This window comes from Giraffa tippelskirchi, chromosome 8 (assembly GCF_054371585.1).
Source record: "Giraffa tippelskirchi isolate mGirTip1 chromosome 8, T2T-mGirTip1v1.2.pri, whole genome shotgun sequence".
NCBI lineage: Eukaryota > Metazoa > Chordata > Mammalia > Artiodactyla > Giraffidae > Giraffa > Giraffa tippelskirchi.
The window spans coordinates 150,021,363-150,034,621 of record NC_137282.1 but is presented as its reverse complement, the minus strand read 5'-3'; the positions used below and the strand labels follow the sequence as shown (position 1 = coordinate 150,034,621).

The 13,259-nt window shown below is 38.4% G+C and overlaps 1 protein-coding gene across 44 annotated transcripts in view; it reads left to right on the top strand.

Annotated features, from left to right (window-relative positions):
• The window catches only part of CDKAL1 (CDKAL1 threonylcarbamoyladenosine tRNA methylthiotransferase), a 918,695-nt gene that overhangs the window by 397,592 nt on the left and 507,844 nt on the right, over positions 1–13,259 (top strand). The window contains exon 11 of one of the 44 annotated variants that reach the window (XM_081518018.1): positions 4,236–4,304. The exons of the other annotated variants lie outside the window; for them this stretch is intronic. Coding sequence (XP_081374144.1) covers positions 4,236–4,304 — 69 coding nt within the window. The remainder of the gene's footprint in view (positions 1–4,235; positions 4,305–13,259) is intronic. 44 annotated transcript variants of the gene reach the window in all.

Below are 13,259 nucleotides of genomic sequence, written 5' to 3'. Positions count from 1 at the left end.
CATTTTCCTGAGAGGAAAAAACATAGAGATAAAACGTGGGTCAAGATGATAAGTGAAAAGGCCTCAACAAATGCCTTATAAAGAAACTGATGTCACAAATATCTGGAATTATGTGTATATGTGTGTGTGCATGTGTGTATCTCTATATATATAGATATATATTTATATATCTTTTAACAAAGCAGAGCACTTTAATATGTCAGAATTGTAGATATAATTCTAGGATACTAGAAGCCTGGAAATTTACATATTTTGATTGTGGCATACAAAATATTCCTGTTTCATCTTTTAGTATTCTGGTGTACATCTCAGTTTCTAAAGAAGGGCATTAGATATGTATATGCTTTAATTTGCATCTTAAAAGGCACTTCGTATTGCCATTTCCCTGAATCCTTAATTTCACAGGAGTAGCTGAGAAGACTTCCATGTCACCTGTCAAAATTAGTATAGTTCAAACTCCACAATACACCATCTGTGGGCTTTATCTTCCTCATTAATTTAGGAAGTCATTTATGCTCAAACCATTGAGAAAAGCTGCCTCTGGCTTTTCCTTCAACAGCACAGAACATAGCTAACACATAAGGCATTCGATGTAATTTTTTGTTTACACCTTTCTTTGGATACTAGGATCGTTTCTGTATTGATTTCTTTGCTCTGATAGCCTACGAAAGGCTACCATACACCATTGCTAATTCAGCACTTAGTAAAATGAAATCTTAATATTTTATATCAGGTGGGTAATGGAATTTTCACGTGATTCATGGTGTAGAACAGAAAGTTGGTAATGAAGTTAATGGTTCATAGAATAATTGAGAGACATTCTGCCTATTTTTCAGAAATAGTTTCTTGGTTTCCTTCTATTTATTTTTAATTGACTAAATTCTTTGTTGTTTTTGGATCCATTGTGCATCTGTCCTTTTTCCCACATCTTCCTTTGCCTACCACAAAAATAATCCACATGAAAATTTTCAGTTCAGTTCAGTCGCTCAGTTGTGCCGACTCTTTGCAACCCCATGAACTGCAGCACGCCAGGCCTCCCTGTTCATCACCAACTCCCGGAGTCCACCCAAGCCCATGGCTATTGAGTCGATGATGCCATCCAGCCATCTCATCCTCCATCGGCCCCTTCTCCTCCTGCCCTCAATCTTTCCCAGCATCAGGGTCTTTTCCAATGAGTCAGCTCTTCGCATCAGGTGGCCAAAGTATTGGAGTTTCAGCTTCAACATCAGTCCTTCCAATGAGCACCCAGGACTGATCTCCTTTAGGATGGACTGGTTGGATCTCCTTGCAGTCCAAGGGACTCTCAAGAGTCTTCTCCAACACCACAGTTCAAAAGCATCAATTCTTCGGTGCTCAGCTTTCTTTATGGTCCAACTCTCATATCCATACATGACCACTGGAAAAACCATAGCCTTGACTAGACGGACCTTTGTCAGCAAAGTAATGTCTCTGCTTTTTAATATGCTGTCTAGGCTGGTCATAACTTTCCTTCTAAAGAATAAGTGTCTTTTAATTTCATTGCTGCAGTCACCATTGCAGTGATTTTGGAGCCCAGAAAAATAAAAGTCAGCCACTGTCTCCACTGTTTCCCCATCTATCTGCCATGAAGTGATGGGACCGGATGCCATGATCTTAGTTTTCTGAATATTGAGCTTTAAGCCAGTTTTTTCACTCTCCTCTTTCACTTTCATCAAGAGGCTCTTTAGTTCTTCTTCAGTTTCTGCCATAAGGATGGTGTCATCTGCATATGTGAGCTTATTGATATTTCTCCCGGCAATCTTGATTCCAGCTTGTGCTTCCTCCAGCCCAGCGTTTCTCATGATGTCCTCTGCATATAAGTTAAATAAGCAGGGAGACAATATACAGCCTTGATGTACTCTTTTTCCTATTTGGAACCAGTCTGTTGTTCCATGTCCAGTTCTAACTGTTGCTTCCTGACCTGCATACAGGTTTCTCAAGAGGCAGGTCAGGTGGGCTGGTATGCCCATCTCTTTTGCCTACCCGGCTCCTCAGGTGACAGTCCATGGGGTTTTTCAGGCAAGAGTACTGGAGTGGGTTGCCATTCGCCAGGGGAGCTTCCCAACCCAGGGATAGAACCTGAGTCTCCCGCCTTGCAGGCAGACGCTTTACCATCTGAGCCACAGGGAAGCCCAGATGAATTATACATATATGAATGGTATATATATAATAAATCATTGTTAGCATTAGTGAGTGCTGCATTTGGCCAGATAAGTCAAACTGGTTAATAAAGTTTAATGTTCCCCAGTTGTTCACTAGTTTGGGGGGAGAAATCTATTCTGTCTCTTTATAGCTTGTATTTTTCTCTGTTTTTCAAGTTGCTGTGAAATGTTTGCTACTTGTAAAGCCTTGTTTGATTAGAGAAAATACTGTGGATAAATCTGTCTCTAATATATGGCAACAAAGAAGTAACTTTCATAGTTATGTGTTAAAATATGTCTAAAAAATAAGCTTTGCATCAACTTTTTATTGCATAGTCATATGAAATAGCAGCCTAAATGCTACTCAGTTGAAATTTCAGGCATTCGTCTTTTCCTTCATTGTCTGCTCTATATCCAGGCTTCGTCTTTCCACCTCAGTAGAGCTTGCTGTTTTCTGTTCCTCTATTACTGTCTTTGTATTAGCTTCCCAAGGTCACTGTAACAAAGTACCACAAACCAGGTGGCTTAAAATAACAGAAATCTCTGCTCACAGTTTGGGAGGCTAGAGGTTCCTGAATCAAAGTGTTGTCAGGGTTAGTTCCTTCTGACCTGTTCTCTCTCCCAGCTTCTGCTGGTTGCTGACAGTCCTTGGCATGCCTTGATGGGTGGACATATCACTGCAGTCTCCGTTTCCATTGTAACATGGTATTCTCCTCTCTCTGTGACTGGACCTCCTCTTCTTTATATGGGCACGAGTGACTGGGTTAGAGCCCATGCTAATTCACTGTGACTTCATTTAAACTTGATTACATCTGCAAAGACCCTGTTTCCAAAGAAGCTCATTTTCATGGTTCTGGGGATGATGATGTCAAAATGACTTTTTGTAACACACAATTCAGCCCCCAATAGCATTCTTTTGTGATAAATACATATGCTCTATGTGCCATTTGAATTATTCATATTATAATCTTTAAAATTACTTTCTCAGTGGATACGTAGGTATCTTAATCTATAGTAGTCTAGTTTAGGCTAATATCAACTTTGCAATAGGATGCACAATTTTTGCTTCTATATGTAGCTCAATTCTCTCTCCCCTTCTTTATGCTGATATTATTCATACATAAGCATCTCTTTGTAAAATGTACATCTATCTACATATTCATAATTAATGCTTCATGCAGTTGTTTAAGTTAGAAAGACAAAAATAAAGAGTTACAAACAGAAACCACATTTATGTCATCTTGTATATTTACCTTTACCCATGTTCTTTATTTGTTTGTGTGGATTGGAGTTACTATGTAGGGTCATTTCATTTCAGCCTTGATGGACTCTATTTAGTATTTCTAAATTGGGGTTCTTAGCAGAGTATTCTCTCAGTTTTTGTTTATCTAGGTATGTTCCAAGTCACCTCAGTCATGTCCAACTCTTTGTGACCCTGTGGACTGTAGCCCAGCAGGCTCCTCTGTCTATGGGATTCTCCAGGCAAGAATACTGGAGTGGGTTGCCATGCCTTCCTCCAGGGAATCTTCCCGACCCAGGGATCGAACCCACATCTCCTGTGTCTCCTGCATTGGCAGATGGGTTCTTTACCACTATAGCCACCTGGGAAGCCCAGGCATAGCTTAACTTTTTCTTTATTTTTGAAAGATGGCTTCTCTGGAGAGAGAATTCTTGGTTAGCAGTCTTTCAACACTTTATATTTGACCTTCCACTACCTTCTGCCCTCTGATTTCTGATACCAACTATTAATCTTATTGAGGATAACTTATTCATGATGAGATACTTGTCTGTTGCTGTTATCAGGATTCCCTTTTTGTCTTTCAGTAGTGTGTGAGATAGCTAGGTATAGATCTCTTTGAGTTTATTTTATTTAGAATTCGTACAGCTTCAAGGTTATGCAGATTAATGGTTTTCCTCAAATTTCTGAGTTTTGGGCTATAATTGTTTCCGATATTTTTCTGCTTTTTTCTTCCCTTCTAAAATTCATATTATGTATATATTGATATGTTTGATGGTATCCCACAGATTTGAGACACTATTAATTTTTACTCATTGTTTTTTCTTTCTGTTCCCCAGACCCAAGTAATCTCAATTAACCTGTCTTCAAGTTTGCTGATTGTTTCTTATGCCAGCTCAAATCTCCTGGTGAGATCATATAGTGAATTTTTAAATTTCAGTTCTTTTACTTTTCATACCAGAATGTCTTCTCATTATTGGTATTTATTCGTTGAGACATTGTTCCCATACTTTTCTTTAATTCTTTAAGCATGATTTTCTTTACTTCTTTGAAAGTCTTAATCACTCAATCGTGTCTCTCTTTGCGACCCCGTGGACTATAACCCATCAGGCTGTTCTGTCCATGAAATTCTCCAGGCCAGAATACTGGAGTGGGTAGCCATTCCCTTTCCAGGGTATTGTCCCGACCCAAAGATTGAACACAGGTCTCCTACATTGTAGGCACTATGTGGGCTTTTGCTGGGTGAGTTACTATTGATTGCTTTTTTCTGTGTGTTTTTCATGCTTTGTAATTTTTTGTTGAAAACTAGACTTTTAAATATAATGTGGCAGCTCTGGAAATCAGATACTCTTTACTCCCCAGGATTTATTGTTGTTGTTGGTGGTTTAGTGACTTTTTTTAATTCAGTCAAGTCAGTACTTTGTTATATGTGGCCAGTGAAGTCTCTATCAAATTAAAAGCTTAATAGTCAACTAATCGGAGAAGGCAATGGCACCCCACTCCGGTACTCTTGCCTGGAAAATCCCATGGACGGAGGAGCCCGGTAGGCTACAGTCCATGGGGTCGCTAAGAGTCGGACAGGACTGAGCGACTTCACTTTCACTTTTCCCTTTCATGCACTGGAGAAGGAAATGGCAACCCACTCCAGTATTCTTGCCTGGAGAATCCCAGGGATGGCGGAGCCTGGTGGGCTGCCGTCTATGGGGTTGCACAGAGTTGGACACGACTGAAGCGACTTAGCAGCAGCAGCAGTCAACTAATGATTGGACAGAAATTTCCTTAAATGCCTAGAACCAATACATTTCTGTCTTTGCAGAAGAGCCCTTTATGCATATTGGAGCATTTTCAGCGCTCAGGTTGCTTACAGTTCCTGTTTGTGTAAAATCACAGACTTAGCCAGAGGTGAGAGCTAAGGGCCTTCTCATGTCTGCTGAGTAGGTGCATAGCCAGACATGCACACGTCCTTGTGCATGCACACAGCCTTCTAGAGTCCCCGAAATATGTCAGTGTGTTTCAAAACCCCTTCTGGACATCACATTCCCTAGCTTTTCCTTTTAAGCTTTTTGATTTGCTTATTATTTGCTCTGTTATTTGCAGCCCCAGGCAGCCATGATGTTAAGCAATTGCAGCTGATTATTTTTGACAAATGCCCCTGGGAAAAAGGCTTTTCTCACTGGGTGAGTGCCAGGTCAGGTTAAATAAGAAATCCATGTGAGTGGAGTCTTCCATGAAACCACGAGACAGGTCAAATAGCGACAGTTTTTCTGGGAATGGCGTTTTGAAGGGGCTCCAACCCTCTTCTGCCCCCTCCAGTGGCTGCCACGCTGCTGGTTTTCACCGTGATTAAAGACTGTTGGTTTCTAAGGCCACCACAGAACTGAGGAGTGGGAGGTGAGAAAATAGCTAGTTTAAAATGCCACATAACTCTGTGTTCTTACCAAGACTGCCTCACTTTTCCTGAATAAACACTGCTCAGGTTGCTGTAATCCTTTTGTTAATTTCCAGAGTTCTGGAAAAAATTGTTTCTGACCATTTTTGTCACTATCTTCATTGTTTTTTATGGAGGAGAGGCTTTTCAGGGGTCTTACTCTGCCATCCCTGCTGATGTCAATAAATATTCCTTATACCTTAAAATGAGCTGCCTCTGTGTCTGTCAGGCCAGGAGTTAATGGGGTTGGCTCAATATTCTCCCTTAATTTTTGTGTTCCATGTCAAAGGTGCCATCAGCCACTTATGGTTCCATCTGCCCTTGTAAAGCTTGTGAGGAGGAACTCATGTTGTTAGGAGGTTATTGACTGCTAAAGATCACTATTAATTGAGTCTCTCAGTGGCCTGTGACAAACAGCAGCCTCACAGAAGGCACAGAGATTTAGCAACTAAAATGCATCCCTCATTAGATACTCACAGCTGTGGGCATCAAACAGGAAAATGTCGCTTATATCTACAGAACCTTGCCTGAGACATATTGATTCTTTTTCTAAAAACCATACCAAATATTACTCTGTTATATATGTATTCTAATAGATCAGCTTCCAAATCACTCTCCTGTATTGTTGAAGCTATTGTAAATCTCTTCTCATGAAAATGCTTCATTTTCTTGATACATGGTATTTCCATCTATGTTCCATCCTCTGGGTCATCTTCCAGAAAGCTTTGTGCATCAGTTGACTGCTGCTGCTGCTGCTGCTAAACCGCTTCAGTCGTGTCCGACTCTGTGCGACCCCATAGACGGCAGCCCACCAGGCTCCTCCGTCCCTGGGATTCTCCAGGCAAGAATACTGGAGTGGGTTGCCATTTCCTCCTCCAATGCATGAAAGGGAAAAGTGAAAGTGAAGTCGCTCAGTCATGTCTGACTCTTCTCGATCCCATGGGTTGCAGCCTACCAGGCTCCTCCATCCATGGGATTTTCCAGTGGGGTGCCATCGCCTTCTCCGCATCAGCTGACTAGGTATTTGTTAATTAGGAAGAGGTTTGCTGTTGATGCTGCTTTACTAAACTAGGAAAATATCAAACTTAGAATTAAGCTGTACACCGTAGAATTTGCAGTGAAGCACTGGAAAATATTGGTAGTTTGCGGATATGTAACTCCTGAAATTAAAGAGTCGTTTTGAAATTTGCGGTGCATTGTTTTACTGTCACGAATATAAACAGATTTTAAAGTAAACATAGATTTTAAAGTTTACCAAAATTTTTGTTGAAATATCTTTATGATATTTTATGAATTGAAATGCTCACAGAAGTAGGATACCTGAGTCTGAATCAGTTTGTCATCAATCTGGGAAATTACCTGAATCTTGATCACTCTATTTACATTTCAGTCTTTTTGAAAAGGGAACATCATTTTGAAGGGATTGAGATGAATGAGATAGATTGAAATTTTTCCATTTGATCTCTTTAATTCTGAGCCTTGTAAAATCTTGGCAGACTCATTTTACTTGATGTGACCTAGAATTTTAAAATATAGCATTTCAGAGAATTGCTGGAGTTCCCTTGTGGTCCAGTGGTTAGGACTCCGTGCTTTTATTGCTGAGGGCACAGGTTCAATCCCTGGTCAGAAAACTAAGATCCCACAAGCTGTGTGGTGCAACCAAAAAAAAAAAAAAAAAAATAGAAACCCACAAAAAAACAAACCAAAAAAGCCAAAGAAATGTTGTGTCATTTCATCATTCCATATTTGGTATGAAATAATCATCCTAATACTTTCTTTGACAGTTGTATCATGTTTATATAAGCCTGTGAATGAGAAGCCTGGATCACAAAAGCTTTCTGATTCTGTAGTTAAGTGTGGGGAGTCTCTGCCTATCAGCTGAGAAAGAAGCATGGCGCTCCTCACTTGTAAGTGCTTTTCATGCTGCAAGTGATTCGGTAGAAAAATGGAATCTGTAGAAAACCATATCAAGAAGATCTCTCTCTTATTGAAGGAATAATTGTTCCATAGACCATTCTGGTTCCCCACTGACAACCCTGGAGAGGAATTAGGGATCATTTGGGGGGCTGGCGCCATAAGCCCTCTAGCATACCGCCAGCATTCACTCCCAGTCTTCCTGGGTTTGAATCATTTGACCCCATGGGCTCTACAGTCCATGGAATTCTCCAGGCCAGAAGACTAGAGTGGGTAGCCTGTCCCCTCTCCAGGGGATCTTCCCAACCCAGAGATTGAACCCAGGTCTCCCATATTGCAGGTGGATTCTTTACCAGCTGAGCCACCAGGGAAGCCCATGGGGTCACAAAGAGTCGGATCTGACTGAACGACTTTCACTTTCACTCTCTGTTCTCTTAGGGTTCTTTTACAAGTCTCCCAGGGCACCAGCCACTCTTGTTTTGTATACAAAGCTATCTCAGTTAATTGCATTTACCAAATATGGTGCTTTATACAGATTTAAAGGTTTGCGGCAACCCTGCATTGAGCGCCTATCACTGCCATTTTTCCAACATCATTTGGTCACTTCATGTCTCTCTGTCACATTGTGGTAATTCTTGCAATATTTAAGCTTTTTCATTATTATATTTGTTATGGTGATCTGTGATCTTTGATAAATCTATTTCAAAAAGATTATGACTTGCTGTAGGCTCAGATGATTGATTAGCATTTTTTAGCAGTAAAGTATTTTTTAACTAAAATATGTACACTTTTTAGACATAATGCTATTGCCCACTTAATAGACTACAGTAAAATATAAACATAACTTTTCCCACCGTTTTTCCCTCCCCCCCCAATTTTGAGTTATAATATAATTGACACATAATATTGTGTAAGTTTAAGGTGTACAATGTGATGATTTGATTCAAATAAGTGTTGAGAAATTCACCACAACAAGGTAAATTAACACATCCTTCACATCATGTAATTACCACTTTATTGTTGTTCTTGTTATGGTGAGAATATTAAAGCTCTGTTCTCAGAGCAGATTTCCATGATACAATACAGTATTGTTAACTATAATTGCCATGCTGTGCATTAGATTCCTAGAACTTAATTCCTCAGAGTCCTTTCGATTTCTGTAAAGAAGTTGTCAAAATAGAGCAGGAAAACCAATAACCTACTTCTGTTTCTCTGTTCTTCTATACTTCCAGTCCTTTTTTTGCCAGGTGATGGGGAGGCTGTGCTGTGTGGCATGTGGGATCTTAGTTCCTCAACCAGGGGTCAAAACCTGCACCCCCTACAGTGGAAACGCTGAGTCTTAACCACTGGACCACCAGGGAAGTCCTGTACTTCCATATTTTGATATAATCCTGGATGTGCTGCTGATGTGTGGGGCACTGAGGGAATTTTTCACATTTCTCTGGGTTTTGATGTTTTCACGTATCAGCTGGGGCATAATAGCAGTTACCTGTACAAAGAGTATTGAACAGTGTATCGCCAGTGCTCTATGGGATGTTATATAAATGTAAAATTTTGTTTTAGTTGGATTAGAGTAACATTGGCAGAACAATGAGCATCTTAGAATAGTATCTAACATATAGAAGTACTTAATAGTTTTTAGCTATTAATATTACCATTATCATATCAGAGTTTTGAAACTTTACCTTAAACCGATGCATCAGATCAGAAAGTACATAACTTCTTCTTTTTCTGTATAAAGGTATCTTTTGAATCACACATGTATTTGCTTATCAGAAATCTCACAATTAATAGAATAAACTGAAGTATAGAGTCCTCATGGGGAAGGAGAAAGAGATCTAGTGAGGGAGTGAAGCAGGACTCATTTGGGAAGTGAGAGACTTTCCAAGGGCTCTGGGGAAGGAGTGGCTTGTAGGTAACTGGTAACTATGAGCAGAGATGGAGGGATGCCATTGTTCACCTGGCCTCTGCAGTGATGCTGCTATCTGTCATTGCTCACCAGAATGTCTACAGGAGTCCCCCGTGTTATTCTCTATATTGGGAATTTGTTACTATTCCATTGTTGTGAAGTGTTCCATAGTGTGAGTATATCACAGTTTGTTCAGCCATTTTCCTGGTGAACACTAGGGTGATTTCCAGATTTCAACTATTGTGAATAAAGCTCACAAGAATGTTATCATATGTGTCCTTTACTGAACCAAGGTATTCATTTCTCTGAGATATATACCTAGGGGTGATATTGCTGGGCCACCGGGTAGACAAATGTTTGGCTTTGATAAAATTGCCAGCCTTGTGTGAGAGTTGTCACTATTCCCTTAAATAGACTTTTGAATGGGAAGACCCTTCAACAGGTGGCCTAGTATAATATTCCTCCTGAAGGCTAGTAGTTTGGAATTGGTTGTGAGTTGGTTTTCTCCAATAGGTACTTGATGTAATGCCTATTCAAGAGAATTTTTAAAAATTTAAATGTGCAGGTTTTATTTATGTTAAATATGTTTATATGATAGATTCAATAATTGAACCAAATATTCTGTTAGAATGCCTTTTGATATAATTTAAACTACCTATCATACAATACAATTTAGATTTATATTTGAGAGGACACTGCTCTGAAAATCTGAAGATCTTAGTTCTAACCCTAATTCTAGCACTATGTATCTGTTTGACCTTAGGCAAGTCATGTAACCCCTTTAAATCTTGCTATAGAAGTAGAATGGGAGTAGAATGGGAGTTTGATATATATATATATCACTTAGTTTCCTCATTCTATGATTTTTTTAATGTTACTTAAAGTTAATATTGTATTATAATTAATATCTAAATAATAAATTAATGACCTAACAGATTAGTTTTCATTAACTCAGAATAAAACTGGTTACAGACTCAAAGACATGGAAAGTGACTCTCAAATTTTCAACTGCTGAGACTGTAGGATTTAGTAAGCCAAAAATGTTAAGTTCTTAAAAAATAAAATGCTTGCAACTTTTCTGGAAACTACTTTGGTTTTGTAATATGCCACAGATGTGTCTACTCCACTACTACATAATCAGAATCCTAAAGGAATTTCCACATATAACATTGCAGAGGTTCAGCTTTGGACTGGGTTTTGTAAAGTCAGCTTAAAACAGATTCAACCCGTCTGTGGCCCTTCAGATCCTACCTACACTGATTCCGAGTTTCATGTGTGGCTAGTGTTTTTCTTACAGTTACTAGTAAGTGCCACAGTGTAGGGAAAAGGGCAATAGCTGTTTCTGTTCTGATTAAAGGTAGAAATTTCCTTTCACAGTCTTGCCATTTCAGAATTTGAGTCTTCTATTACATCCAGATGGGATTAAAGGAAGCCTTATATTGTACTTTTTCATACTGAAGAATATATAATTACACTGAGCAATGCAGAATACCTTGTGAAAATATAAACAGGAAACAGATGTTAAGTTAGACATACAGATAACTATAAAGTTGAGCTGTATCTGAAGAGTACCATGTTTTCATATTCTCTTTGGGCTATAAGTTAATAATTATATTACCGAGTGATGACATGTTATATATTCTTTTGAAATAGACATGGGAATTTATCACTGCACATTTTAATGTTGAATAAAAAAATTAAAATGTTTAATTATCATTTTGTTATTGGTTGTTATTTGAGAGACATAATAAAATGGCTAGTGAATATGAAATTTTTTGTTTTTTGGGATTGTAGTTTGTCTGCTTAGAAAATTTCATATTTTGAACAGGAAAAATTTAAGATATGTTTGAGTATTTTAGCATTTGAGCAGTATTGTCTGCTCTTCAACTGATTGGCCTTGTCATGTGACCTCCTTGTATCTTAAAAATGGCTTTAATTTAAGGTTCCTATAACTTAGTAATACTTATAATTGGTCTCATATTTGCAAATGGTGACAAATTATTTTTTATTAACTTCATTAAAAAATTCTACTGTATAAAAAATGTAAGATGTCCATTGATGAAATGAATACATAAAGAAAACAACAACCTGAATGGACCTTGAGGACATTATGTTAAGTGAAATAGGCAGAGAAAGAAAAATACTGTATGATCTCACTTATATGTGAAATTAAAAGAAAAAAGAGACTTTATCAAAACAGAACAGATTGGTGGCTGCCAGGGGTGGGAGAGTGGACAAAATGGGTAAAGGTAGTCAAAAGGCACAAACTTTCAAATATAAAATAAGCAAGTCCTGGGAATGTAATGTACAGCATGGTGACTATAGTTAATAATATTGTATATTAGAAAATTGCTGAGAAAGTCCATCTTAAAAGTTATCTTCACAAGAAAAAAAAATTTTGTGTCATGAGGGATGTTAACCTGACTTATTGTGGTGATTGTTTTGCAATATATATATATGTCAAATCATGAAGTGCACCTGAGACTAATACAATGTTATATATCAATTATATCTCAGTTTTTAAAAATGAATGCCAATTTTGCTTTTGGTTGTACCACCGTACGAATTTACTCAAACTGTACAAAAAAAGCAGCACTATAATCTTCAAGCTTAAAGTGCAGAAACTTAGGTATACGCTACCTATAAAGTTGAGGATTCCCTTGGAGGCACATGCAGAATCACTGAAAAAGCCAAAATGAGAATTGTGAATACTGAGTCTGTAATTTGTCTCACTTAAACACATTGACTCATGATGAAATTAACTGCTATTCAACTCAAACAAAAAGATACCAACTTTTTTTACTTATGATGTGGTGGGGAGGTGTTGTGGGGGGGGTTAAAATATAAAGTGCTTTAAATGAGAATTGAAAAGAAATGATCCTTTGTGTACCTTGTGAAACACAGAAAGAATTGATATATGAGATGTGGGTAGTTTTTCGTAGGCAGAAGTAACTGGAAGTGGGGAGTTGCATTCTAGGCTGAGGCTGACATGTGAACAAGGGTGAAAAATCTAAAGCATGTTCCAGGCAAAATGGTATAGATCTTTTTTGAGTGGAAATAGCTTCCCAGGGAGTTGGTATATGTTGGAAAGAGAAAAGAAAGCCATCAGGGAAATGAGATTGTAAAGAGAGCAGAATGCCAGACTGAGATGTTGGGACTTGGTTTTGCAGATCCGTCCATGCTCACTCAGTCTTGTCTGACTCTTTGTGACCCCATGGACTGTAGCCCACCAGACTCCTCTGTTCATGGAACTTCCCAGGCAAGAATACCGGAGTGGGTTGCCATTTCCTACTCCAGGGGATCTTCCTGATCCAATGGTCAAACCTGCATCTCTTACATCTCCTGCATTGCAGGTGGATTCTTGACCATTGTGCCACCTGGGAAGCCCATGAGTGGTATTGAAACTTTTGCTTGATATTACTCCAAAATAATTTTTTAAAATCATGTGCTACCTCATACATTTTTTGATTGATATTGAAGTTTTTTCATGGTAAATTTAAATAGTTGCAAAAGATGTAATATTTGCTATATTTTAAGTAAAGAATTGTAGTCAAATAAAATTGTTATCACTCATGTATTCAAATAAATATTAAAAATTAGAAAAATTTACAT